Below are 27679 nucleotides of genomic sequence, written 5' to 3' on the forward strand. Positions count from 1 at the left end.
ATGGGAGATGTAGTCTGTGTCGGCAAAACACGTCAGGCCACTGAGGGGATACCTGGGGTCTGTCCCTAAGGAAAACTAACCCCAGCCTATTGGCAATGTCTGTTTTCAGTCCCGCGGACCAAAAGGCATCGACTTTTCGCACACTTCCCCGGCACCGTGGCCACGCCGAAGACGAACTACATGTTCCAGAATGCTTTATGCGGCAGTTATCGCGAGGGACGTGAGAAGTCCCCGGCCCCGCCCCGCGCGCCTGCTTCCGCCTCCCTGTGGCGGCGGCTTGTTGTTGTGGAGGCCAAAATGGCGGCTCAAGCGGCGGCGGCGGCCCAGGCGGCGGCGGCCCAGGCAGCGCAGGCGGAGGCGGCCGAGTCGTGGTACCTGGCGCTTCTGGGCTTCGCCGAGCACTTCCGCACTTCCAGCCCGCCCAAGATCCGCTTGTGTGTGCACTGCCTGCAGGCCGTGTTCCCCTTCAAGCCGCCGCAGCGCATCGAGGCCCGCACACACTTGCAGCTCGGTTCCGTGCTCTACCACCACACCAAGAACAGCGAGCAGGCGCGCAGCCACCTGGAGAAGGCGGTGAGCGCGGACCCGGCCGCGAGGGAGGAGGCGCGGGCTCTTTTCGGGTCCTGGGCTGACGGACTGCGACCCCAGCGGGCAGGGGCCGCTTGGCCTCTCTTCGGGGACCTGGGGCGCGACTTCCGCACGGGCAGCAAGACCCCGAAGCCGCCAGCCTCTCAGGGGACCCGAGGGCCTCTCTCTGTACCTTACTTAACGTCTCTGGTGACAGACAGGGCCCCGGGACCCCGCTCAGGGCACTCAGAGTTGTGTCTTATCAGGAGCAACAGGGCCCCCAAATTCTTCAGAATTTCAGGAGAATATCATATGTTGGCGCCTTAGGGAAGGTCACCAGATCTGCCGGTGGGTCCTGCAACTTCCAGCTCCTCAGGGCTCAGCCCCTCCAGCATCAGCCTGAACGTTGCCTCCTGAAGTGACTCAGGATAGGGGAGGGTCAAGGTGACAGTACAGGCATCCCTTGGGAATCTGAAGTTTGGTCTTTTAGGAAACCTAAGAAGGTGTCCCCTCCCTGGACCTGGAAGTCTGATAAGTGTCTGGAGGGTATTGTACCCCTGTCACTGATGCAGAATGTCATAGATGGGAGGCAGAGGTTCAGAGAGGAGAGGTTAAAATCCTCTAACGCAGAACTGAGGGGGTCTAGGTTCCAGGACCATTTTTTTCTGTGGGGGCGGGATGGAGGGCATCTCCAAGCTCCTGCTCTCAGTATCCATGGTGACTTCCCTTCTTCCCATCATCTGTTAGTCAGAAGAGAGACCCCATCCCCCCAACTTGACTTGTGGGATCTTGGTGCTTCTAAGAATGTGGGAAAGTGACTGTCATTACGACCTTCCTGGCCTTGGCGTTGTTTCTTGTCAGAGCAACACTGTGCTCCTATCAGACCAAGCCTCCATTTGCCATTTACCCAGCTTTACTTGGATTAAAGGAAAGATTTCTTAAAAGGAATCAACTTAACTTTTTGAAATGTATTGATCTGAGGTAAATCCCAACCCACCTGTGTCCAGTAATGAGTTGCCTTCGGGAGGATATCAAATCTTTGTTTTGCAGAGTGTAAAGAGTTGGAAGGGGACTTTAGTCCTTGCTTGATCACCTTCCTTTTTTTTAGGAAGGGAGGCAGTTTTAGGAGTGTTTTAGGAGTTTTTTGGGGTTTTTTTTTATGAGTGAGGCAGTATGGGTGATTTGCCTAAAGCTACACATCAAGTTATTAACAAAACTGGCTCAGACCTGGGCTCAGGATCACCAACTTCAGTGCCTAGACAATAAATCATTATTGTTTTTATGAAGTTTTTTTATCCCTTTTATTCATTCGGTAGGTATTTATTCAGCTCACACCAGGTGCCAAGCTGTATTCTAGGTGCTGTAGATCAGTGAAGACTAAAATAGTCCCTGTCAATGTGAGCATATGTTTTTGTGCGAAAGAGACAAACGTTAAATATGTAGTAAAAGGTTAGGCCATGATAGAAGAACCATGGAAAATACGGTCCAGGGTGAAGAGATGGAGTTGATGGGAAACTTTTTTTGGCAGAGGTAGTGAGGAAGTCTATTTGTAGGAGTGACATTTGAGCAGGCCAGAATGGGATGGGGAAAGCGAACCTGGAGAATGACTCAGGATGTCAGGTCAATCCCAAGGAGTTCCTGAGCTGTGACCGGTTGGTGTAAGGTCTCTCCTGGGCAATGATGGGGCTGAGATCAAGTGAAGCCCCAGGCTTCCTTGGGTGTGGGCGTGCTGGAGACTGACCGCTGAGGCCTGGCGGCCCAGTGCCTTCAGTGAATTGCGGTTCTGAAGCTCTCCCTTCTCTGGATTCACAACACATCCTGCCACTGCCCTTCCCTTGTCCCGGGGGTCATTCAGTCTTTTTCTAGCAGTGGTTCATACTTGCTGTGAATATTGTCCCATTTGGCCCACCCAGTGCTGTAGAGGGGACACAGCCGTGCCTCAGATTGCTTCCTTGTAACTGCTGGGCTTTGGGACCCATGATTTAAACCCTTATTTTTGTGAAACGTCTTCTCTTGATTTTACAGAACCCTGAATCTTGTGGGGTTTCCCACAGAGCCACAAGGTCCCCTCTGTAGGTCACACTAATGTTATACTTGGAAATCCCTTCCTTTCTGTTGCATCCCCCGCTGGGAATCTGTCCAGATTTCAGTTAAAGTGCTGTTCTCCGTGCTATTTTCCTTCTGCAGTTGTATGTAATCTCCCATTGTGTTGCAACACAAGCATGTTTCTTTAATCTTCATTCTTTGTTAGTCCTGTGATTTTCCCCCAATCAGGCTGCCTTCAACTTCTATTCGTTCCTTTCCCAGACCCGCTCAACAAAAAATCATAATGTGTTCTTCTTTTAGAAGTGGTTTGTTTCTAGTCCTGAAGAGCAAATGGCCAAGGAGGTTCCAATTTCTTTTTAGAGAGCCAACCCAGAGTATCAAAAAATATCTTTCTTTTTCTTTTTCTTTTCTTTTTTTTTTTTAAATAAACTCTGCTTCCACCTTGGAGCTCTAATCTTACAATGCAAAATCAGTAGTTGCATGTTCTCCTAACTGAGCCTTTTTTTTTTTTAATGTAAATGATTCTTAAGTGTTTTGTGACTATATCCTTGATCATTCCTCTTGCTGTTATTTTCTGAACTGATTTTTGTAACTAACGAGTGCTCTAGGTAAAACTTTTAATGGGCCTCTGAACTTAGTACCACATTCGGCTTCCCTGTTATTTTCATGTCTTTTGTTTTCTCTCTTGAGAAACCCCCAGCCTCCTCGGTAATCACTTTTTTTAATATAAGATTAGATTATTTACTCTCTGTTTGCTTCCTGTCAGTGTCTAACTGCCTCAACCGTATTTGTAAACCTTATAGAAGGAATGTATTATATACTTACCCATCTGGGGTGGCTGGGTGGCTCAGTCGGTTACCTGTCTGCTTTTGGCTCAGGTCATGATCCTGGAGTCCCAGGATGAAGCCCCTCATCAGGCTCCCTGCTCAGCGGGGAGTCTGCTTCTCTCTCTCCCCTCTGTTCCTCCCCCCGCTTGTGCTCGCTCTCTCTCTTGCTCACTCTCTCTCAAATAAATAAAATCTTTTTTTTTTTTTTAAAGGAAGAATCTTTATACTTACCCATCAGCTTCATCAGTTCTCCAGCTTTGAAAGATTCATCTGTTAAGTGTTTCCATCAGAGGTATGGAGGATGTTTTCTCCCTTTGCTCGGCAGCTTTCTCTGAGGTCAAAGCTGTTGGTCTGTCTGGTTCCTGCCTCTGCAGGCCCTTGGATCACTTGCTGGCTTCTTCATTCCCCGGGTCTGCTCAGCAACTCCTGTAGCCGTTGTGGTGCATGACTAGACCCTTCACCTGAGAGTCTCCCCTTTTACGTTATGGTTTTGGCAATGGTGGGTGTGTGTCATCAGAATTCTTGGCGGCTCTGGGACTCCTGGAGTAAATAGTTCCTGATTATAAGAGATGTCACTTTACTCAGAAATCTCTTGGCTAGAGAATTTGTGAAGCTAATTTTCTGTAAATTCTTTTGTATTGTGTTCCTTTTCATTTCATCTTCACCTTGGCTTTCCTCTTGCGGCACACCTGTTCTTGTGTGCAGCATTTGCAGTCTTCCCTTGCCTTATTTTCACACTGTTGTTCCAGCAGACAGTTCCGTTTTAGTCATTTGCGTGTCCTCTGTGGAATCAAGAGAATCTGCATGTTTGTACTTAGATGTATGTCTATATCCTGTTAACTAAACTTTTGATCACATTCTTCTTTATCTTTGGCCTAGAAAATGCATCATCATTTTAGGCTTCTCGGATTCGAAAGCCACAGAGGAATAAACGCTACTTCTCTGTGACGAATTGTTCATTATTTTTTATAATCCAGGTAGTCTTCCTTTATACACTAGTTTCTTAGACTGTAGTATTCTTTTTTTTTTTTTTTTTAAGATTTTATTTATTTATTTGGCAGAGAGAGACAGCCAGGAAGAGAGGGAACACAAGTAGGGGGAGTGGGAGAGGAAGAAGCAGGCTCCTAGCAGAGGAGCCTGATGTGGGATTCGATCCCAGAGCGCTGGGATCACACCCTGAGCCGAAGGCAGACACTTAATGACTGCACCACCCAGGCGCCCCAGACTGTGGTATTCTTGTCGATGCCATGTTTGCTTTCTCTTTGGGTTTGGGATAGAGCTGCTTTTTTAGTGGTGGTTTTGCTCCCTAACTTAGAAAGCAGCTTCAAACTGTGCCATCCAGGTGCTTGTTAATTCCGCTTCCAGGTTTAACCTGAGAATCTCTGGTTTACCTTCTCGGCAAGTGATTAAATGCTTTCCTTTCTCTTCTCAAGGCCCAAAAGGGCTTAGTTCTGGGTCTTTCATCAACAGACGTGGCTGGAGCACATCTTTCATCCCTCAGCATTGTGTCCTGCCAAATTCCATGCCCCATCGCTGGGAGCAAAACCTTGTGCAGAAGCTGTATTTGCAGAGCTTGGCATTAAGCATTTTCATGGTAGAGTGATCTGTGCTTCCTCCTGTTTTCATTTCTATTTTCTTCACTCTCACTCTCTGAGCCTCCTCTGACTTCAGGATGTGAAATCTGTCTAGGAACCATCCCTTCACAGTTCCACCAACTCGTCCCCCTGCCTCCCCTCCAACCCCTGATTTATTCCTGTTCCTGCTTGGAAATCATTGACGTATTGTTGTCGCCTTCTACATGCCAGGCTCTGCATGGGTCTTCTCAGGGACACTATCTCACTGGATCCTCAACGAACCCATGAGGTAGGGACGACTTCCAACTTGATAATGAGAGTGCTGACAGGGGCTTTCTCATAGTCAAGGTCACACAGCAGAAGGAGGCAGGCTGGCTCCTAAGTGCTGTGCTTGCATCCGAAAGGAGTTGCGGTTAATAACTATTTCAACATATTTTGATGGTTTAAAAACCTGATTTAAAAAAAATAATTATCTTGATTTTGAGGTACAAGAAGTCTTGAAACAGGGGCGCCTGGGTGGCACGGTCGTTAAGCGTCTGCCTTTGGCTCAGGGCGTGATCCCAGCGTTCTAGGATCGAGCCCCACATCAGGCTCCTCTGCTGTGAGCCTGCTTCTTCCTCTCCCACTCCCCCTGCTTGTGTTCCCTCTCTCACTGGCTGTCTCTCTCTCTCTCTCTCTCTCTCTCTCTCTGTCAAATAAATAAATAAATAAATAAATCTTTTAAAAAAAAAGAAGAAGAAGAAGAAGAAGTCTTGAAACATTGTCAGCCCTAGATGGAATCTTCCAGGTATGAGACATGTGCTCGTTCAAGCCCGTCCACTCCTCAGGGCTTGAGCTGGCCCTGTGGTGGCCCTTACTTCCCCTTGAGAGCCCCAAGGTAACCCCAGGAACTTCTGGTGTGTTAGTTTGTATCCCTGCCCTGCAGCTGCAGGCTGCCCAGGAGTGGCTTCTTTCCCATCATGAGGAAGGAGACATAAAAGCTATTTTTGTTGCATAGTAAAACATATAGATCAGGTAGCAAATTTGAATAAAGTAGCCACCTTAGGTAAGATATTCTGTGTATTGTGAGATATATTTTCTGAGGTGTCCATATTTCTGGTTTGTGAATTTATGTTGCAAATGTTACAAAGATACAGAAATGACGTCTTTTGTTTGCTTGACAGTTGTTTGACAGACAGTCCTGGGAAAGTGACTGACTTGCCCTGACACAGGACTAGTCTTACAGCTCTCCCGGCCCAACCGTGTCTCCAGTCACACAGTTTCTTCCACCAGTTTCCCCTCTCCTTCCAGCTGATGGTCTTCGGGAGCTTCTCTCCCTGCACTGACCTTCCCCGTGGGGAGGAGTGGTTTCTATAGAAAGCACACCCTGACTTCTGTATTTACCAGCTCCATTGACATCACCCATGTGGCTGAAGCTGGTCCTGCCCCCCTGGGGACCCTGAACCCCTCCTGTCCCTGCTGCCGGGAGGCTTTGGGAGCGGACACTCAGCCTGGCTGCAGAGTGCCTTTTGCCTGGGCCCTGCATGTGTGCACGTGCATGTGTGTTTGTCAGGAGCCCAGTGGTGCTGGAGGTTTTGGTCTCTCTGTTCCTCTCTCCCTCTCCCACGGCGCCCCCTCCTGGCCCACCTATGTTTTGCAGGCAGCTGGTCTCAGGCAGCTCCGTCTTTCCCTCCCTCTGTGACTTCTTGAGCCCTTGGCCCAGAGGCATCTCTAACCCTAAGACTAGTAGCCCCATGGCCCCTCTTCCTCCCTTCACATTCTGTCTGCTGCCTCTAGGTACTCTTAAAACCCAGATCTGATCGGGTGTTTCTGTTTTATGCCTCTGAGTGAGGAAGGCTCAGGGAATGATATTAGGGCATTCTCATCCAGAGGCAGTGCTGCCACATGAATGGCACAGAGATCCATCGGGACTTCCAGCCTAACCTTCCTGGCCCTCTGCATTTTTCATGGGCTCTTCTCTGCACGGAGCATCTCCTACTCCCTCTTTGCCTAGGGACACCTCCCGCCTCACTTTCTACACCCTCACCTTTCAAGGCCCAACCCCAGGCATCATCCCCCCCCCCCCCACCTACAGTGTTCTCCTACAGAGCATGGTGAGTCAAGGTCTTCTGTTCAGCTCCGGATCGTGTGCCAGCAATTGACAAGGCTCTGTGAATGTGTGTAGGATGAGTGGGTCGGCAAGAACGGTGTCCGGTGTATGTTTGAGTCCTAGGTGGTCTGACAGCATGGTTGGTGTGCCTCATGTAGTGGACTGGCCCACGCACGTCCTGACCACCGCCTCCTGTTGGAACGTGGAGCTGCAGGGCACAGTAGTCCCCACTGCTGGTGTGTGTGCCAGCAGGGGGTAGGACAGTGAGCTCAGAGGGTAGGACGGTCTTAGAGCCGTCCCCACCACCCCCTGGCCATATTTGCCCACACCAGTCCTTCCTGGAGCAGTCCCGCTTCCACTCTGAGGCTGGCTTTGCTCATTTCCACGCATCTTTTAAATGTCACTTCTCCAGGAAGAACTGGCACTTCCCGACCCACTCTCCAGTTGTAATTGATTCCTGTGTCATGGTTTGCCGATTGTCCGTGTATTGCAGTGAGTGGTACACAGGGTCTCTCAGCACTCCTCCTAAGGAAGCATCTCTGCTGTGGTAGGAGGGGGCTCTGAATCTGACTTTGGGGGCTGGCAAGAGAGAAAACTTCTGTCCATAGGGGAGCAGGTACTCATTCTTTCTCCCTGGGTGCACTCTAGTTGTGGGATTGCAGGGAAAGTGAGCCCACCGTATCAGGCCAGGCAGGCCACTTTCCCACTTAACTGAACACCTGCAGCTTTTGGTGACAGGACAACCTCTATCAACCCCGAAGTGGAGCCAGTAAGCAGGCACCAAGTATTTGGCTGAAAATTAATTCTTTTTTCTTTTTCTTTTCAGTGGTTGATATCACAGCAAGTATCCTTTTCTTATTGGCACCATTCCCTTTAGGGAGAGCTCCATTTGGGGGTGGGAAGCAAAGATAGTATTGTAAATTTGAATCCCCCCCATGAAGCACCCCAAAGTTTTAGGCCTTGCCCCCCCCCCAAAGAATCCTTTCTTCGATGTGGCTACCCCTGCAGACCAGCATCCTCCCTGTGGGTGCCGTGCTCCTGTTTGTGCCCTGTCATCTAGCTCTAACCCAGTTGGTACCAGACACGGGGAGTGCTAGAGGAGTAAGTGACCTTGACGTTTCAGACCAGGCAGGAATGCTCCTGTCCCACCAGCCTCTACAATGTAAGAACCCCAAGTTGTGGCCCTTTTAAACTGATCTCTTTGCTGTGTCTCTCCTTCCTTAACTGGATGTTATTAGATCCAACAGTTTGAAGATGTTAAATTTGAAGCAGCAAGTCTTTTGTCTGAGTTATACTGTCAAGAGGTAAGAGCACATGAAAGTTTCTGAAAGCAAAGTCACTCTCCCTATAGCAAAGACACAACAGCAAATTGGGGCTCTCGGAAGTGGACTCCCTTCTGGCTTCTAATACTTCCCATTACTTTCTACTTCTCATACCCTGGCATAGAGCATCCATGGGTCATCACTTCCTATGAAGGCAGGCAAAATCTTTTATCAAAGACTGTGGGAAAATAGCCTTGTTCCTAGGTTTAGGGCAATTCGTTCCTAACAAGTCCATATGTCTTCTTAACCTGGTTCCTGATCTCGGGCATAGCTGAAAATCACCTTTCCCTGCTTTGAGCAACCACGCATGAGGCTCCCTGGGCAGCAGGGAGTGCCTGCTTCACATCCCTGGCCCCTCTCTCTGGTTGCAGAACAGGAAAGATGGCAATTTGTTGTCTAATTTGACTGTTCAGGATTTTGGACTAAAGCTACTTTTCAGTTTAGTTGAATGAGGAGTTATTTTAAGAGCAGTGCAAAAACTTCCCAGCCAATGAGCCCAATAAAATCTTTTCTTTTTTTAATAAAGTAAATTGGCAACCCACAAATCCTTTGGTGAGCGTGAACAGGAGTGGCCTTCTGGTGCCGCAGCTGCTCCATAAGGAATCCAGCTTGCTTGCCGGCTTGTTTTTTCCTCCCCAAACTTGACTGTTTCCTTTCAGAATTCCGTAGACGCAGCAAAGCCACTGCTGCGGAAAGCGATCCAGATCTCACAGCAGACTCCATACTGGCACTGCCGCCTGCTCTTCCAGCTCGCTGTGAGTACCTCGGGCCCAGCCAGGAAGCACGGGTGCTTAGCAGGAGCCCTGACCTTGCGGCAGGCCCACCCAAGTACAAATAACAAACTCCAGGACGCACTGACCCTCTTCAGGCTGCTGCCCTGAATGGGTGCGGACACAGGGATGTTTCTTTCACCTGCTAACCAGCCTCTATCTTTAGTAAGACACCCCCCCACCCCCCAGGCAGCACCCAGGGTGATGGTGGGAATGTCCCTCCCCATGGGAGCTGACACAGGGTCTTGTCTTTGTGTTCTCCTCCCTTCTGGGGCTTTCTTTGGCCTATGTTCTTTTAACTTTGGGGAGCATTTCTTGCCAGTGATCCACTGTGTTTTGTAAGAGCTGAAAGATTCCAAGGGACTGCCCGTTGGGCAATGAGTAAAGCCCAGGTTCCATGTAGGTCCCAGACCCGGCCTCCCTTAAGTTCCCCAGTCACGGATGGCCCCTGTGCTCTGAGACACTCCAGTGGTGGTAGGCTTTCTAAGAAAGGCTGGGCCTTCCTGGCCACAGTGGGGAGGTCTGCCGGCTTGGGGTCATGATGGGGGACAGGTGGGCTCTACTGTGAGGGACACCTCTCTTGTTCTGGGCTCTCCCCCCCCCCCCCCCCCACTGGCTGGCCTCCGGTCTCTCCTGTCTCAGAACCAGCCTGCCTGCCAGGCTGCTCTTGCCCACCCACCATGACAACCCTGTCAACCTGCCTGTGCAGCCAGACTGTGAGTCACCTGCATTGGTGCATGCAGGAGCCGAAGCTGCTGACCACGGCCCTGCAACTGTACCTTCCTTTGAACCTGTTAAGCCTTTTCTGCTTGAAACGTCTATAGACACTTACCCCAGAGGGAGTCCCTCCTCACTTGGGGCCCCTCTGGCTGCCTCCCTAGTGACTAGCCCCCAGAGGTGATCTGCAAAGTACACAAAGTACACGCTCACAAATTCTTGGGGGTCTGTGCCTGTAAGGGTTAACTGCTGGCTCTGTGAGCCGTCAAGCTTAAATGAGGTGCACCGTAGACGAAGTAGAGTTCTATACTCAAAGCAATTAACATGATGAGATAATTTGGTTGATTTAGCTCAAAACTGACACTGAAACAATTTTGTGGGTGTGTGGGGAGGTTCAGTTTTATGTCATCGACAGAGCACTAAGGTCAGGTACTAGGTTCTGTAAAGCAAGTGTCATTGCTGTCTCCTTTTTAGCAACTGCACACACTTGAGAAGGATCTGGTGTCAGCCTGCGACCTCCTGGGTGTGGGGGCTGAGTACGCCCGGGTGGTGGGATCCGAGTACACACGGTAAGCACCCTCTCTCTACACCCCTCTCCCTCTTACTTGGAGACAGCCTGGCTATCTTGTCCCGGACAACAAAGAGCCTTGGCATTCTGGCTCGAAACGGGGATCACTTTTGCTCAGAGTAAAAACCATGCAGATGAAAGCACCGGATGTCTCTTGTCCCGTTGATTCATGAAGTTGGAAGGGACAGTGGACTGACGAGGGAAGGCAGCCTGCATTCTCAGTGCTTGCATGAATCTAGGGTCTCTTAAAATAAGAAGTACTTGTATGATGTGCTGGGCTGGTCCCTTTGAGGCACAGACGCAAGAGTAGTGCTCCCAGAGGGCGTGCGAGGTGTGCTTGGCAGTGCTTGTGGGCAACCCTGGCATCCCCGCTCGGGACACTGAGGAGCTTTTAGATGTACAGTAGAAGACAGAGTAAGTGGATGTTTGTATAAAAGACGGGATGTAGGTTCATGTTACCCACAGAACTGCTTAGACCGAGGTCTGGAGACTGGTGCTCTGAGGTCAGGGGTCAGAGGGCACTGATGCTTCATTGTGTATCCTCTGTGAAGGCCTCAAGTCTTGTTTCTTTTTTTCCTCTTAAAGAACTCTACAGTAGACAGGCACCAGGCGCCAGTGCTCTTATTCTGTTGTATGCATTAGGGTTCTGGAAAGTTCTGTTTCGTGGGGGCTGATCTTAGCCTTGGAGTTGTTGGGAAAAAACTGTCCCTAACTTGTTCTCTGAACTCTAGACTTCAGAGTGCCCACTGGAGCCACTCAGCTTCCCCCAGGCTGTCCTGGACCCTTGACCACCCTGCCCTGAGATGGTGGCTGTCATACACTCTGGCCCCATATTCCTGGCCTTTCCTGCCCCCTTTGTGCTATAGCTGTCACTGGGTTCCTGGTGCCACTCAGGCCCTGCAGGGCATGGGGACAGTGGAGCACTACACATGTTCACTCAAGAGTGTCTCCTGCCAGGGTTCTGTGCCACTGTGGACACGCGGCCTGGGGTGGCTCCAGCAGGGCACAGCAGCTGCAGATCCCTTGGCCTGGAGCCTTTGACCACAGATCTAGGGTGATAACATCTGTGACACTGTGGGAACCTTGATATAAAGTTCCCATCCTTACAGTTCGCTGGTTGGACAATGGGCATGTAGACCCTAGAGTCTGCCTGCTGTGAGGTAACAACGGGGAATGGCGTGGTGGCCTGGAGCATAGACATCTGTTCTGTGTGACTGTGACCTCCCCACCTCAGTCTCCTCACCCGGAAGATGGGGGGGAGAATGGCACCTACTTGATGGGGTGTCCATCATAGCACACAGGGATTCTGCCAAGACTGTTGGGACAGATACTTCAATTTTTAATAAACTGGGGGCCTGTGGGCAGGAGCCCCTGCCTCCCATCAGCACTTGCCCAGTGCCATCCACTGACGCACAGCCCCTCTCTACTGTGTCAGCCAGGCTGGAATTGTTGCACGCTTGCCATTCCATACTCTGTTCCTCCACACGTTCTGAGCCTACCTTCTGGCAAAAAAAGTAAAGATCAAACGGGGTGAAGTAGAATGGCCTCATAAATAAAGCAGACCTCACTGGGAACCACCAGGGACTGCTGCACATTAGGTCCCCATGAACATTGGGGTGGCACAGTCATCCCAGGAGGTGCCGGAGCCTCACAGACTAACTCACCTTCTCTTTTCCAGGGCCCTGTTCCTGCTCAGCAAAGGAATGGTAAGTCAAGGCCGGGTGGAGTAGGGCTATTATGGAGGACATGAGGCCAGGCCCTGCGCACTTGCCATAGTGTAGCCTCTTGGGGGCCCAGACCCTCATACACAGCCGACTATAGCAAGGGGGAGGCCCTGGTGCCCCTGCTGGGTTCAGAAGTGAAACTCTGATTCCAGGGATTTGTGCTAAGGAAGAAGCAGCCCCAGGTTGGTTTTTGTGTCCTCTCTGTGTGGCACTGGTGGTCCCTTTGAGGGGGGCAGACCTGGGTACCAGGAGATGTTCCCAGCACCTGTGCCTCCCTCCCCAGCTGCTGCTGATGGAGCGCAAGTTACAGGAAGTGCACCCGCTGCTGACCCTCTGTGGACAGATAGTTGAGAACTGGCAAGGGAACCCCATCCAGAAGGAGTCTCTGCGTGTCTTCTTCCTGGTCCTCCAGGTGACCCACTACTTGGATGCTGGGCAGGTACGTAGTGCCTCCCACATGAGGGCTGATGGGTGTGAGCAGGCTGCGAGTGGGCTTTAGGCCAAGACGTCACCTCTGTGGTTGCCTCCTGTCACTAGCCGCACGACATGTCTATTATTGGAGTCTCAGCCTTCCCTACACACCTTGTCATGGTCTGGCACAAGTGCTTTGTCCCCGTGGGCAGCGGGCACTGTGAAAATGGGGGTCTCCTGTTCCTAGCATTATGGCGGGAGTCGTGGTGGCCCACATGTGCACTCAGCACGCTCCGCTGAAGGCATCTAAGGGCAGTTTGTGGAATCCATGAGAATAAACTGAGGATTGTGGCATGGTGCCTGGCCCACAGCAGGTGCCCCAGTAGTGTCTGTCCACCATCCCCCAGCTGATGACAGCTTTATGCAGTTCGAGAAGGGACTGACAGGATCAGCTGTCTGAGAGTAGACTAATCCTCGTGTGGTTGAGGAGCAGCTGCATCAGTGTGGGGGTGAACATCGCAGCCTTTCGGGGGTGCTACTCCATTCCTCTTACCCTACCCTGGCCTGGTGACCAACCACAGGCAGGACCTTCTGGTGTGCTGGGAGGCCGCAGGTAGAGCCTGGTGGCCGTCTCATTGGTCAGGGGCTTCCTCTGTTCCCCCACTTGCACCCAGCTATGCCTTTTGGGCCAAACACCACACTCAGCACATGGGAGTATACAGCAGACTCTCATGGGGTGCTGATGGCTATGGAGATGGCCTGTGGGGGCCTTGGACAGGGCTTCCAGTGCAGAGAGGCCAGTCTGTACAAGCCATGGAGCCTGCAGGACCCCCAGGGGGCCACTTCCCACCCCCCAGGATAACCAGCTGCTCCAGCCCTACCTTCCTCTCCGGGGGTTACTGTAGGAGAGAAGGAAGGTGGCTTGAGCAGGGTCTTTGAACAGGCTTCTCTCATGGCTTGGTATTGGGCCCCAAACTGGGTGGTGGCCAAGCCTCAATCCCACAGACGACCTCCCTGGCCCAGCCCTGCACCCTGAGAGCTGGCTGACCCATCAGGGGGTGGGCCTCCTGCAGGTGGTGAGCAGAGCAGCAGCTCCTGGGAGGAAGGGGCAGAGAGGTAGCTCCAGCCACCACCATGGGGGCCTCCTGTCCTCGGGCCTGGCACGCCATGGTAGCAGACAGGCCCTCAGGTGCTGGGTGCCCCTCCGCCCTCCAGGTGAAGAGCGTGAAGCCATGCTTGAAGCAGCTGCAACAGTGCATCCAGACCATCTCCACGCTGCACGACGACGAGATCCTGCCCAGCAACCCCGCCGACCTCTTCCACTGGCTGCCCAAGGAGCACATGTGTGTGCTCGTCTACCTGGTGAGTCTCTGGGGCACTGGGGCCTTGGTGGCTCCAGCGCGGAGAAGAGGGTCACAGTGACCACCGCTGTCTGGTCTTGTCGCCAGGTGACCGTGATGCACTCCATGCAGGCTGGCTACCTGGAGAAAGCGCAGAAGTACACAGACAAAGCCCTCATGCAGCTGGAGAAGCTCAAGAGTAAGACTCTCCAGGGCTGGGTCGGGCTCTACTTGGCAGGTTGCGGCGCCACAGCGCCCCCTGGTGGGTGGCCTGAGTGCCCCCTCTTGTGCTGGTTGGAAGAACCCAGAATGATAGCGGCCCTGAGCAGTCACCATGAGTCCCTGCCCCGTGGGTCTTGTTAACCCAGTTGGAAGATGGGGGCAATCTGGGTTTGGGGCAGAGCAGGCCAAGCCTAGGCTTGATCCTTGATCCCTGGCCAGAGGAGGGGGGTCTTGTGCCATCTCTGTCCTACCCCCCCACTGCTCAAGATGTCTATGAGGGTTAGTGGGTCCCAAGTGGGGCCTGTTGGGACAGCAGTGCTCAGTTGAAAGAGGCGGTGGCTGCTTTTGCTGTCTGTTCTTACTGTTGTGACATGGACCTCGCTGGGTGAGGCTGGGATTGAAACTCAGATCTCCCTGACCAACACTAGGTCCTCTGGAGGTCGTGGGTTCTTCCTGGATGGTTATCTAATCCATCCTGTGGGACCGGGACCTTTGACTCGTAGGAACCCAGAGCCGCACGTGTCCCTGGGTGGCTCGGCACCCCTGTTAATCTGTTCCATCTGCTTCCTGTGTCCTTATCAGTGCTGCTGGGGGAGAAGCCTTCAGAACTGGAGAACCAAAGCCAACAGGGATGGCGGTTCTTTCCCTTCAGATGAGCTGGGAAAGGGCTGTGGGTGCCGTCTGGCTCCAGTGTGAGGACAGCCTCTCAGGAAGCCAAGAGCTGGGTTCCCTCACTGCTGCCTGAGGCCTGTTGCACAATTTCACTCTCCTGGGCTACTGCAACATTTCTAGAACCCACTGTGTGCAGAGTGCTCTGGAGCACTCCCCTGGGTCACAGTGGAGTGAGGATGGAAGACATACCTCTCCAGGGATTTCTTATTCTTAGAATGCTCTGGTCACTAAAACCTGGCTCTGAGCCTGTCCCCCCCCCCCCCCCCGATAGGGAGATGAATCCCCTCACTCTGGGGTGCACTGGGCGCTGAGAGAGGTGACAGCTGGTGCTGAGCTGGTGCCCAGCAGAGCAGATGGGCTCAGACCTGGTAGCCAAGGGGCCAGTGTGAGGGGAGGTGGGAGGATGCAAAGTCCCGAGGAGGCTCTGTGTCCATCTCTTAGGGTCTCTTCTCCAGCTGCCCCTTGAGTGCTCACCCCCCACCTCTCGCCCCCAGTGCTTGACTGCAGCCCTATCCTGTCCTCCTTCCAAGTGATCCTGCTCGAGCACATCATCATGTGTAGGCTTGTCACAGGACACAAGGCCACCGCGCTGCAGGAGGTAATGCTGCCAGAGGCCACGCGCATGGGTGGGAAAGCTGTTGGAGTCTGCCGGGTCTCAGAAGTCGTCACATGGGAGAGTGTAAATTTGCCCGGTGTGTGTCAGCAGAACATCCGATTTTGTCATTTCACTATACTTTGTTAGTTCGTGACCCCGATGGACATAACAGAAATCAGTGGCCATTTCCCCAAAAGTTTGCATGCCCAAGGAACACAGGGCCTGAGGAATTGGGGTCCCCTGACAGTGATCCTAGCATTCCTCCTGCCCCAACCCATAATCTCTGATGTTTACCTTCCTGAGGGGGGTGTGGGGGCCCTGAGTAGGGGGAAGGTGCTGTACGGTTGAGACACATGTTAGAGAGGGAGGATGAAGTGGGGGTAGTGGACAGGGGTCATCATTCTCAGGGAGGTCAGGGCTGCACTTGGCCCTCACGACAGACGCATTTGCTGGGACTTTGTGGCCCAGGGAAGGTAGGATTTGGGCACACCTGTCAGCTTTGGGGTCTCCGGAGTGCTGCTGGGACACCAGGTGCCATGTTGGAGGCCTTGTGATGGTGAGCATGCTGTTTCCTGGCAGATCTCCCAGGTCTGCCAGCTGTGCCAGCAGTCCCCCCGGCTCTTCTCCAACCACGCGGCACAGCTGCACACGCTGCTGGTGAGTGCCCGGGGCTGCCCGCCCCCAGCCCCCTTCCCCCTTCCAGGGAGGAGTCCCGTGACTGCTGCCCCAGGCAGGATCTAGAATGTTCTGGTGGGCTGTGTTCTGATAAGCATCTTAAGTCTCAGTGGAGTTGGGTCCTGGGAGGAGAGGATAATTTCGCAGGCATCTTCCTGCCCCTCTGCTGGAGTAAAGTGCAGAGGAAGCTGGCTCAGCCGTCACTAGTTGAGCCACGTGCCCCTGGGTGAACTGCGTGGCTTCAGGCCCTCCATGCCTTCTTCTTCCAGGGCCTGTACTGCGTCTCTGTCAACTGCATGGACAATGCAGAAGCCCAGTTCACCACAGCCCTGCGGGTAAGGTGCCGGCCCTCACTCCAAGGGGCGGGCGGTGCTTCTCAGTGAGGAGTCGGGCGTGGTCTCTGAGGAGGACAACCCCGGCACAAAACTGTGCACAGTGGGTGACTGCCGCGTTCAGCCTGACGCCAGCCATGACAGTGCTGTTTATCCAGAGCTTTCCACGTCAAGGCCAGCGCTGGGAGCACAGTAGGACAAGGGATAGCTGTGGGCAGGAGGCTTTCGGCCAGCCTGGAGTGGGGCGAACCTGGAGGGCAGCCATCAGGGAGAGCCCAGTGCCCACTGGTACCGAGGCCCCTTCAGCCTCTTTCACTCCTAATTCCCAGCCTTCCTGATGACCTGCCAGGTTGGTGTTGGCTCCTGTCACAGCCGAAGATGCAGAGTCACTCGGCAGGGCTCAGGGGCTCCCTGGAGCCACCCCCATGGCAGTACTGGGTCTGCCCTCACCCTGTGACAGCGTGGTTGTTCTAGGGGTCATGAAGGAGCTGTGCTGGGGCAACGTCCTCGCCTCAGGATCGCAACAGGCCCTGGGAGAAAGCTGGTGCCACATCCTCCTGGACGGGCCATCCCGGCCGGAGTTGGTAGCCCAGTGCCAGGTCCCCGTTCTGCCTGTCCTGTTCCAGGACCAGATAGGCACATCCCCACCTTGGCCTCAGTGTCCTCACGGGAAAAGGAGGCTGGCAACACCTTCTCCCCAGGGGTCCTGAGGAGGCCCCAGGCAGAGGCATAGGGGCGTGGGGGGTGCTGCGTGCACCCTGTCAGACAAGGAGTTCTTCTGTGTCCCTCGTGCCAGTCTCCAGATCTCTTTGCTCCTGGGGCTAGGCTCAGTGGCATCACTGCTCCTCTGAGATGCTCCGTGTGGCTCTGGCTGCTGCCAGCTCTGCCACTGGTCTTGGCAATGTGCAGGAGCCTCTGGCAGCGTGCCCACCCCCATGGCCTTCTGAGCCTTTCCGTCCATGCCCACTCCCCGGGGCCCTGGGCAGCTTGCACTGCCAGCCGCAGTGGTACCGGGACACCCACACCCTGCCGCCCTGTTCCCTGCAGTTACCCGTGGCCATGTGCCTCCCCATCTCAACGTCCCACAAGGCGCTGCTGCTGCTTTGATGGTGTGCGCCTCGGGGGAGTCCACACGGCACTCCTACAGGCCACGTGGGAAGTGGTGCAGCCAGGATACACACTCAACCCCCTGGCCCCAGACACGTGCTCTTCCTGTGGTCCTACAACAAACAAACCAGAGCGTGATGCTCACATCGGAAGACCTCCTGGGCCCCCTGGCACATAATGGGGGCCTGTGGGTGGGGGCTGCATTTCCTCGGCAGCCTCAGCCTCCTGCACAGCTGTGTTCACTCAGCCCCACCGGGAGCCAGGATCTGGGTGCTGCTCGGACTGCTCAGATTGGTCCCTCTCTCGACCATTCTTATTTCCCAAGAACTGAGGACAACGGTCCATCCGCCACCAGCCGTCAGCAGCATCTCCGGTGTCCTACAGCCTCAGTTACCCTCCTGGCGGTGTCCTCCCCAGGACCAGCACATGCCTCTGCTGTGTCAGCCCACCCTGGGGCCCCAGGGGTCACTGGTTGTGGTGTGGAGGGAGGGGCTGTCTGGGTCTCAGTCTTGAGAAACAAGCAGAAAATAGACTGAAGTGCAGTGCGTTCTCAGGGCAGGATCAGGGGCGGCTGGTTTTCCTTTTCTCTGTTTCCTGTTTCTCCTAATGTGGATGACGGCTTTATAGTAAGGAGAACTAACAGCTCCATGCTCTTGGGGTTCATGAGGCAGGCGAGGAGATCTGTCTGAAACGAAAAAAGAAAGAAAGGGATTCCAGATTAGCTGCTGTGGAGGATTGGGCGGCTCCTGTGCCACTCGGTGGCCCTAGTGTGAGGGGCTGTGCCCAGCCTGGCCCTCTAATGCCCGTGTGTCCTGTTCTAGCTCACCAACCACCAGGAGCTGTGGGCCTTCATCGTGACCAATCTGGCGAGTGTGTATATACGGGAAGGAAATAGACACCAAGAGGTAGTAGGTGACATGCTTCATGTTTGGTATCTTTTCAACTCTTATTTGGGGGGGGGGGGGTTGGGGTGGTCCTGGGCACCGGCAAATCTCAGCAGCTCCAGGGTTTTACCCTCTATCAGGCGGCACCGTCTTACCCAGAGTTGCAGGCATGGCTGGGACAGACCAATCTAGGACATGAACATTCCCTAGTTAAATAACACTTCTCCCTGTTAAAAATGAGCCAGGCTTTATTGAATTGCACAGAAAAAAATCAGTTTCTCCTACCCTGACTTGTCTGTTCTAGAATGTCAGTGAGGCCTCATGGCTCACTTCTGAGGAGCAGCAGCTCAGGCAGCCATTTGCACTGTGCTCCTAGGTTGTCCTAAGACCCAACCTCATAAGGGTTAGGGGGCTCTCAGGGCTTGCCCTTATAGGATAAGTGCCTTCACACCGGTTCCCCCTGCAACCCTCAATCCTGCGATTCCCTTCAGCCCTGGGGTCCCCCCTCAGCCCTAGGATTACCCTCTTCCAGCCCTGGCCTCCTGCCTCCGGAGTATCTGAGATTTAGTTACTTTTCCATCTCCACGGCTTTCATTTTATCTTTAGTCTATAAGAAGGTTGGTTCCAGGGAGCGGAAAGCCCAGCCGCGTCTGCTCCAGCAGTTAGGAAGCAATGGGCAGGGTCATCATCGGGCTAGGAGTGGGCTCCATGGGTCACACTTGGTGGGTCATGGGAGAGCTCGGCTTCCCTGTGTCTTTGCTCTCCCGGTGTCTGCCTCCTGGAGGTGCTGTGGGGACACTGGAAGCAGCTTCAGCTCACTTCAGCCATGTCCTCTACCCCTCCCTCCTCGTCAGCCAGAGGAGACCTAGAACATCAGTCACATGGCTGCCTATCAGAGCCTCCCAGGATCCCTGCACCTCCAGAGAAACCCCACCCCCAGCCCACAAGACTCGTGGGCCAGTCTTCCCACCTCGCTCCCCCACACTGGGCCCCTCTGACCATACAAAGGCTGAGACTGAGCCACTGCCCTGACCGCCCAGCCCCCTCATCTGACCTGGGGCAGGCTGAGGGTGTGAGGACCCCAATCCTAACCCTTCACACTGGAGGCCGTGATTCCCGTCGTGGGGTGGGGGTGGGGACGAAGAAGTAAACAGCCATGTGCAGTCTCCTGTAGTGCCCTCACCTGTCCTCGCAGGTCCTGACCCTGCTCCCCGCTCAGGTTACTCAGGCATGGGATTCGGCGTGAGGGCATGATGCTCTCAGGTTGGGTTAGGAAAATGCAAGCAGCCCTAGTCAATTTAGTGAAATATTTGAGGCTGAATTTTCTCATGTTTCAAAATGCAGAATGATCCTAACTGACATTTCTGCCACAGCTATACAGTTTGTTGGAAAGGATCAATCCAGACCATAGCTTCCCTGTCAGGTAGGTGGCCTGAGTGGGGGGGTCCCCTTGACCTATTGGCTTACACTTTCTCTGCTCTTGGGATGGTGCTTTCCTGGTGGGACCCAACTGCCCTGTGTATCCGATGCCTCTCGCCCCCTCTGCCCACTCCTCTTTGGAAACCTGCTGCACTCACAAAAACCCCACTAAGTGTGCCCTCATCTCTCCTGTCAGCTCACACTGCCTGCGAGCAGCAGCTTTCTACGTGCGCGGGCTGTTCTCCTTCTTCCAGGGACGCTACAATGAGGCCAAGTGAGTACAGGGAGAAGACGGGTTGCCCCCTGCCTGGCATCTCCTGGGCTGGCTCTCTGGGTGGTTTTTGCTTCCTGACGGCATGTGCCAAGGGCCTCTGTCCCCAAAACAAGTGGGCTCTGCTCAGGGCCTAGAGGTGGCTGCAGCCTCTTCCTACCGATAAGGCGTCCCGATGGGCCTTCAGCATCTGTTCTCACGTAGGCGATTTCTTCGAGAAACTCTGAAGATGTCCAACGCAGAGGACCTGAACCGTCTCACAGCCTGCTCCCTTGTGCTCCTGGGCCATATCTTCTATGTGTTGGGGAACCACAGAGTAAGTGCCCGGGGCTGGGCCGAGAGGCAGGGGGCCAGAATGGGGCTTGGGACTACCACCTAGCAGCACTTTGCATCCTTTGCCCCTCAGTGGTCTTACCTCAGGAAGCTCTCCACTCCCCACTCCATGGGGCGCCTCAGTGAGGCTCAGGCTGGGGCGGGGTGGGGGGGTGGCAGGGCTGGGGGAGTTTTGGATCCTGGAGTGTGGGTCTGTGTGGCAGATGGGCCCAGTGCCGGCTGCAGGCAGTGGTCAGGCAGAGTTCCACAGGCTGTCCAGAGCTGTCCAGAGCTGGCAGGGCTGAAGGCAGCTCCCCTTTCTGTGTGCTAATACCTGAGGGAGGAGAGGTGTGTCCTCTCAGCCAGATCCCTTGAGCTCTATTTTGCCCAGCACACAGTGTCGTCCTCAGGGCATGCCATGTTTTCACCCTTACCTAGAATGGCCCCCTGGGGCTGGTCCCCAGTGGGATCAGCCAACTCCAAGTCTCCGAGTCAGATGGGGAATCTGGGGTGTGCTCTTAACCTGCTCGCCTGCTCTTACCTATCAACCTGTCGAGGCTGTTAATTTTTTTAAGGTAGTGTTTGTTCATATTATATAATATGGTATGTTCGTTGTAGAAAGCGTGAGAAACAGAGGAGAAAATGGTTGCATGTGTTCTGGCTCTTTCCAGTACCTATCTCTGCCTACGCGTAGGTTTTGTTTTTCGGGCCGTTCTATGATTTGATATCTTGTCTTTCTCCGCACCACTGGGTGAGAGTTTTCTTCGGTGGCAGCAAGAATTGTGAAGCAGCATACGCTTCATAGGTTGGCCAGCCTCACTTCAGCTAACACGGGGTACATGTCTTGGCCCGGAGAGTTTTATCTGTCAAACCCTAGGGCTTCCTAAGAGTGAGCATTTTTGACGACCTTGGCACGTCCCCCTCCCCATAGTCCTATGACAGGCATTTGCTGTGGCCAGCGGGCCCTGCAGTTCACGTCCTGGTGGCGGGGCCTGAACACTGGGACATCACCACCTGTAAAGGAAGAGGAAGCGCTTGGGTTCGTTCTGTCACCCTATTCCTCAGCCTCTGAGCACACTGGCCTCGCCGTGTGTCTGGAGGCCGGATGGGAACCACGGGCTCCGCGTGAGGCTCTGCCGAGTGTGGGCGGCCCGCCTCGTGTCTTGGTGTGGTGGATGTGATTACCCCGTTTTCCAGCTGGGGAGATTAAGGTCACAGAGCCCCAAACTGCAGACCCAGGCTTAGAACCGCACCTCACTGGCTCTCTTGTCTAGTAGTCTCCAGAAGCCACCTTGCGTGGGACAGGGTAAGCAAAGCAGCTTTTCGGCTGCAGCTCTGGTTCAGGTTTGGGCCGATCCCGGGGCATCTTACAGAACTTATTTAGGGACTTCCACTGCTCCCTGTGTGCTGCCCGCAGACCCGAGCCTGGCCTCAAGCGGCTCCAGATCTGAGGGAGACACAGCCAGCTCTGCCCTGAGCCTGCTGGGGTGGCGTGTCCGCAGGCCTCATGAGTCCGTGAGCAGCCTCACACGGATACCTCTCAAGAGTCACACATCTTCGTACCCAATCCTGTGGGGCCACAAGCTGGCACGGGGAGCCTTGCCTAGGAAAGCCAAGGGACACTCTCCTGGCAGCTTCCAAACAGAGGCCCAACCCCAGGCCTCAAGGAGAAGAGTAGGTTTACGTGTTCTGTTGTGCATTCTGAGGTCTTGGAAAGACTTTTCAATTCTGAAAAGCTTTGAGACCCACCTAGAGCTCATCTTTGAGGTGCCAGCCAGGGGGCAGCGTGAAGTCATTGGGCTTTTGTGTTTTTGACACAATCCTGCCAGTGTTGAGGCTAGGCCTCAGGAGTTGGTTTTGATGATTTGTAAATCTCTTGGCTACGTGGCAGGTATCTGCCAGGGGCTGCCATGTAGGGAGTTCTCCCGTGTCGCCTTGAATCCTGAATCCAGGCCAGCAAAGCTTGTGGTCCCTAGGTTGAGCAGGGTCGGCGCAGTGCTGCCAGTCATCATGGGTTTAGGGGTGGGTGTTGAGGGCCCCCGCCTGCTCTCAGTACCTCCTAGGCGTTGAGGGGCGCGGCGCTGTGCAGTCACAGTCAGGGTTGGAGAGTTGACATGCCCTGGTGTCCCACAGCCCACATGTCAGGTAGCCTGCCACGAGAGTGGCCTTGTATGTCGAAGAGACACCTCCCTTCCTCTTTGCTCTATCCATTCAGCCCTCCTCAACCCTGCCAGGGCAGACTGCTGCTTCCTCCCAGGCCCTGGGACCTCTGAATGTGCATTGCTAATCGGCTCCTGATCTGGGTGCAGAGCTGACTACCACCAGTGCCTTTTGCTCTGGTTAGAGACAAAGGCGTGTAGACTTGTCCGTAGCCAGCAGCGCCCCGATGGGGAGGTAATGCGGAGCTGAAGAGTGGGGCAGTTTATTTTCTCCTGAGGCAGGTGAAGAGTACATCAGAGGAGGTCATTTGAGATGGGCTCTGAAGCAGGAGTAGGAGCCTTCCAGGCAGCAGGAGGAAGGCACAATCTGGGCTGGGTGTTTGCGGGTGGGGTCCTGGGCTGGCGCCACTGCTGGCCCCAGCCCCCACTCCCTTCCCTGGCTGCTCTCGGTCAACAGGAGAGTAACAACATGGTGGTGCCCGCCATGCAGCTGGCCAGCAAGATCCCGGACATGTCAGTGCAGCTGTGGTCCTCGGCCCTGCTGAGAGGTGAGTGCGGCAGCCAGCCCTTCCCAGAGAGCAGGGGCTGCCGAGAGCCCAGGCCTAGGAGATCGCAGGTAAGCCCTGGTTAGCCCGTGCTCAGACTTGGCCTCTCCCCGCCACTGTCGCAGTGCTAGCACGTGCTCAGGCTCCGCAGCAGGCCCTGTTTGGGGGCAGTGGGCACTAGGCTCACTCATGACATCGGCGCCACATAGGATCGGCAAGCCCTAGCCCTCACCCTCGGTTGCCTTCTCCCTAAATGGCCGCGGCCGTCGTCCCTGTGGGCGGTACTGGCCAGGATGCTCCGGGTGCCCGCTAGGCTCTCAGCAGGCGTCGGTGTTGTTACTGCCCCTCCCCTGTTCAGCCGGCGCTACTACAGTGCAGAGTCTCACCGAGGGCCTTGGGGAAGAGGCAGAGGGCAGGCTGCGCCCATCTGCAGTGGGCTTTGTGGATCCATTCGGTCCTTCTGCCTCAGGAGTGGGTGTCGGACGCCCTGCTCTAGTGAGTTCCCGTGTGCCCGGGGATTGGCCAGGACCTCCCCGGGAGGGCCAGTGTCCACAGGGAGCCCTGAGGGCTTTCCCTGCCAGCTGACCCTTGTGTTGGCCACACTGCTCACCCACCTCCAAGAATGTGACTCAGGAGCTCGGGAGGGTATGTGTGAGGGCTGCTGGCAGGTGGGCTTTGCTGACGCTGAGACAGGCAGGGCTCAGGGCAGGTGACGTGCCAGATATACAGGAGCTCACAGGTAGAGTGGGGTTTGACCTTAGGGCTCTACCCGTGTCCAAGGGGAGGACATGGGGCCGGGCAAGGTGGATCCACCCTGTGTGTGTCCCACCCTTAGACCTGAACAAGGCCTGCGGGAATGCCATGGACGCCCACGAAGCCGCCCAGATGCACCAGAACTTCTCGCAGCAGCTGCTCCAGGACCATATTGAGGCCTGCAGTCTCCCTGAACACAACCTCATCACGGTATAGGCACTGGGTTTGGGGAGGTAAAGTGGGGGGCTGGTTGACTCCTCAGGGCCTGCTCACTTGGCTTGCAGTCCCCAGGGGGCATGTGCCCTGAAAGGGGTTATACACACTTGGCTGCCATCTCCCTGCATGGCTCCAGCAATCCGTAACTCAGCCTGGCCTCAGGAGCCCCCTCAGATGGGGGAGGTGGTGTCAGTCCCTAAGTGGGTGATACACGGTGCTTCCCAGGGGCCGCGCTGACTCAGGCGTGGAGGACAAAGGGCCCTGGCTGGGCAGGCAGCCTGAAAAGAGCAGCAGTCCAGGGCAGACACGTGGCCCGGCACACCTCTGCTCCTTCCTAGGAAGGACCTCACCTGTGTGTTCTCTCCCCTCTGCAGTGGACGGACGGCCCACCCCCCGTGCAGTTCCAAGCTCAGAATGGACCCAATACAAGCCTGGCCAGCCTCCTGTGAGGCTCCTGAAGGGAGCCGCCCAGCTTCTTGGGGCCTCTGTGGGGCCCGGTGTGTCCCCGACTTCCATCCAGACGGCACTTGAGCTTTCCTGGGAGGTGTGCTGGAGTGGGTGTCCCCAGGCTTCTTTTCTGACTGTCTCCAGAGCTTCCAAGTCCCTGGGGAGTGTGCAGGGCTGATTCCGCCCTCCCAGGAAGGGCTGGCCAGCCATTCCCACCATGTAACAAGACCCCCAGTGCTGAGGCTTGCAGGTGGGATATTGGAGCCAACTTTCCAGAGCCATCCTTTAAAGTGGACTTGAATTGCCAGTTCTGCTTCCACGTCTGAGTCACGCCTTCAAGGGAGCGTGTCTGGGCGGGGAGTGGGGTGCCAGTTGCCAGGGTGGGTGGTACCGCTGGTGCATTGCCACATGACTTCCATCGCCTGGGCCTCCGTGCCTGGCTGGAGTGTTTCCTCTGCTCACAGCAGCTTCCAGAGCCCAGAGGCAAAATGCCAGTTTCTGCCCCAGAATTGGAGGGAAGAAGTGATGGCGCGTGTCAGGGACAAAAATGCACATCCCACCATACCACTTTCCCCAGCTTGCCTTTCTGTCCAGGGTCCCCCCCATCTGACACCCAGGGTCTCTGGTCATGAACCCTGGGGGACCTAGGAACTCGGCTTCCAAACATCTGCACCTTGACTGGATTCAGTGTCCAGCCATGGAGGTGCACGTTCTTGTAGAGACGGGTGTGCGTGTGTGTGCATGCGTGTGCGGATTCACGGAGCTGGGGCTGGGGGCTGAGACTCTGTGTTCGCGTCCGCCGCCTTCCCCCCATCAGCATCCATACTGCTGGGCAGGAAGCAGAGGTGAAGGGAGGGGACCCTCCTCAGCCCAACTCAGGGTGCCTGAATGAAGAAGGGGCTTGCTTCCTGGCGGCTCCCTGGCCGCCTCGGCAGAGGACGTTCGCAGATGCCTGGCCCCTCACGCTGCTCTCAGGAGGGAGGATGAGGAGACCTACCTGCCTTGGGTCTTGGGACAGCGTTGAAAGCTCTTCCTGAGCTGGACCCCAGGGGGCTCTGCCAGGCTCAGACAACCGTGCTCGGTTCTGTGCTCCTCTCGGGTAGTTGAGGAGGTGCCCCAGCGGTGATGGTGGCATTGGGGGCAGTTGAGGTAGCCACCTCCTCCGGCTTCCAGTGCCTGGGAGCATCTCCCCACAGAGGAGTGGTGAGTGGTCTTGCTAGTCAGGGTGGCTTGTTAGTTTGCATCTTGTTACCCTTACACTGTGAGGGCTGCTTCTCAAAGCCTCAGTGTCTGACAGAAGGAACACTGGGATCACTCAGGTCAGCTGCTCAGGCCCTGAGGCCTGAGTGTGCCTTAGCCACAAGCAGGGCTGTCAGCAGACCTCCCTGCGCAGGGCTGCTGCCCTTACCAGGCCAGCGTCGGGCCCCTGCTGCCCACTGGGGGCCAGCGACAGGCGTGCAAAGCGAGCTGCTGATTGGAGGCATGGGCTGGCCAGGGCTTGTCCGAAGAGGACTCACCATCTGTGTGGCATCCTGGGTCACCCAGGAGAGCCTAGCACTGTCCCGTGCTACTCAAGGCCACCTTCTTGGCTGACCCCCCTGGGCCCGTGAGGCCTACAGAAGAGGGTGTGACATGTGGCCACAAGCTGCCCTGTCCTGTCTTCCTCCCCCTCAAGGGTATCCCCTAGGCCCTCCCCTCCACCCGTGGGACAGAGCCCCCCTCTTGCCGCAGGCTGCCCCTATTGGCCTAGACCCCGCACTGTCTGACCTCTCCAGACCCTCATTACTTCAATCACGCTGTACATCAGGTTTGTCTCTGCATATTTATTTAAACCTTTCTTTGCTTCTAGGGCATTTTTTATGTAGAGCAGTTGAAATAAGAACCTCAAAACTTAACATCTGCCCTGATGTTAAAGTGCTTTTAGTGACCACTCTGTTATCTATGTTCATGTAAAGTTAAGGATAAGTTTTTATGTTTACAGCTAAAAATTCAGTACTCAATATTTAATATTCCACTCTAGCTTTATGGAAGCCAAACTGCGAGTACATGCGTTTCTGCATGTGCAAGCTTTGAACCTCCCCTTCACCGTAGCATCTTCTGGTTACATAAAGCTGTCATAAGTACCTTCCTGTGAGTCCAAATTGAGTGCCTCACAGTTTCTCACTCAATCATAAGAACTTAAGACAGGCAGCAGGTGAGCCCCCAGGGAGACCTCACACAGTGTCGTAACTAGGTGTTCAGGAAAAACAGAAGAGCTCCAAGCCCTTCAGCGTACAGCGGTGCAGGGAGCAGCAGAAGGATCCCTGTTGGCAGGTGAACGACCGAAAGCTAGTCTGACTCTCGTGTGTTCCTCCCGCCTCCTCCTGGGGTCCTCAGGACCTGTGAGTCTGGGGGACTGGGCCGGGAGACCCCGGGTTCTCTGGCCCACACACAGCCCGCTGTCTCCCCTGTGCCGGGAGTTTGCAGTCATCCGCGGGTGAAGCGAGGGTCCTCTCCCTGGGGTAAGCACTCCCCCACCCCACTTACTGGGAACACTGGCAAGGAAATCAGAAAAGGGCTGCCTGGTGCAGTGGGTAAATTTGTTGATTGCATTGTCTCTCTGTTTTGTTAAGGGTTTTTAATAAGTATGTTTGGCATAATGTCTTTTAATGGGTTTGTAATATCTTACGGTTTTAGCAGCCTGTAACTTCAGCTGGTGCTTTTAATCAGGAAAAAAATTTTTGTAAATACAAAACATTGTTTAAAAGACATAACCATAGAACATAGCTTCCCGTTTGTGGATTTCTTTTCCTATATATTCAGAGTAAAATAATTTGCAGGAGCCATCACTCGCTTTGTCTTTGTCGCATTGTCCGTTGTGTGCGCCGCTCCAGAGACGGCTCTTGCCCTCTCTCCAGGCCGGCGGGGCCACTCGGCAAGTGGGCATCGGGGAGTTCTGCGGACCCACTGGGTGCGAGGATACAGAGCCCCAGCCGCTGGCCTGGAGGACCAGGTGGGAACCTGAGTTTTGTCCTCTACTGATGATGTTCCTCCAGAACAGCCCCACCTGGAGGAGAGGGGACCCCTAAGACCTCAGACATTGGCCCACAGCGCCGCCTGTTCCTCCCTGGCTTCA

At 54.7% G+C, this 27679-nt stretch overlaps 1 protein-coding gene across 2 annotated transcripts; it reads left to right on the plus strand.

The window, feature by feature from the left end:
* The first annotated feature begins 275 nt into the window (after nucleotides 1–275).
* MAU2 (MAU2 sister chromatid cohesion factor) lies at nucleotides 276–27392 on the plus strand. Of its 2 annotated transcripts, none has more exons than XM_026500606.4 (19): nucleotides 276–573; nucleotides 7930–7947; nucleotides 8342–8407; nucleotides 9085–9180; nucleotides 10387–10481; nucleotides 12159–12186; nucleotides 12488–12643; nucleotides 13831–13977; nucleotides 14064–14154; nucleotides 15344–15447; nucleotides 16024–16101; nucleotides 16389–16454; nucleotides 18380–18466; nucleotides 19816–19865; nucleotides 20058–20135; nucleotides 20337–20448; nucleotides 23061–23151; nucleotides 23984–24111; nucleotides 24492–27392. In XM_026500606.4, the coding sequence occupies exons 1-19, from the start codon at nucleotides 298–300 to the stop codon at nucleotides 24564–24566; spliced, it is 1842 nt and encodes a 613-aa protein (XP_026356391.1). In that variant the 5' UTR covers nucleotides 276–297; the 3' UTR covers nucleotides 24567–27392. The 2 variants fall into 2 exon arrangements, with proteins under 2 accessions (XP_026356391.1, XP_026356392.1); XM_026500607.4 differs by having other exon boundaries at nucleotides 18380–18463.
* The last annotated feature ends 287 nt before the right edge of the window (nucleotides 27393–27679 follow it).

Source organism: Ursus arctos, unplaced genomic scaffold (genome assembly GCF_023065955.2).
Source record: "Ursus arctos isolate Adak ecotype North America unplaced genomic scaffold, UrsArc2.0 scaffold_14, whole genome shotgun sequence".
NCBI classification, from domain to species: domain Eukaryota; kingdom Metazoa; phylum Chordata; class Mammalia; order Carnivora; family Ursidae; genus Ursus; species Ursus arctos.

What these genes read in the sequence shown, in the direction of transcription:
- MAU2 (XM_026500606.4), top strand. Translation starts at nt 298, where the DNA reads ATGGCGGCTCAAGCGGCGGCGGCGGCCCAGGCGGCGGCGGCCCAGGCA. An exon ending in GTCCTCGGCCCTGCTGAGAG is followed by an intron (nt 23,152 to 23,983) that starts GTGAGTGCGGCA and finishes TCCCACCCTTAG; the next exon opens with ACCTGAACAAGGCCTGCGGG. An exon ending in CTGAACACAACCTCATCACG is followed by an intron (nt 24,112 to 24,491) that starts GTATAGGCACTG and finishes TCCCCTCTGCAG; the next exon opens with TGGACGGACGGCCCACCCCC.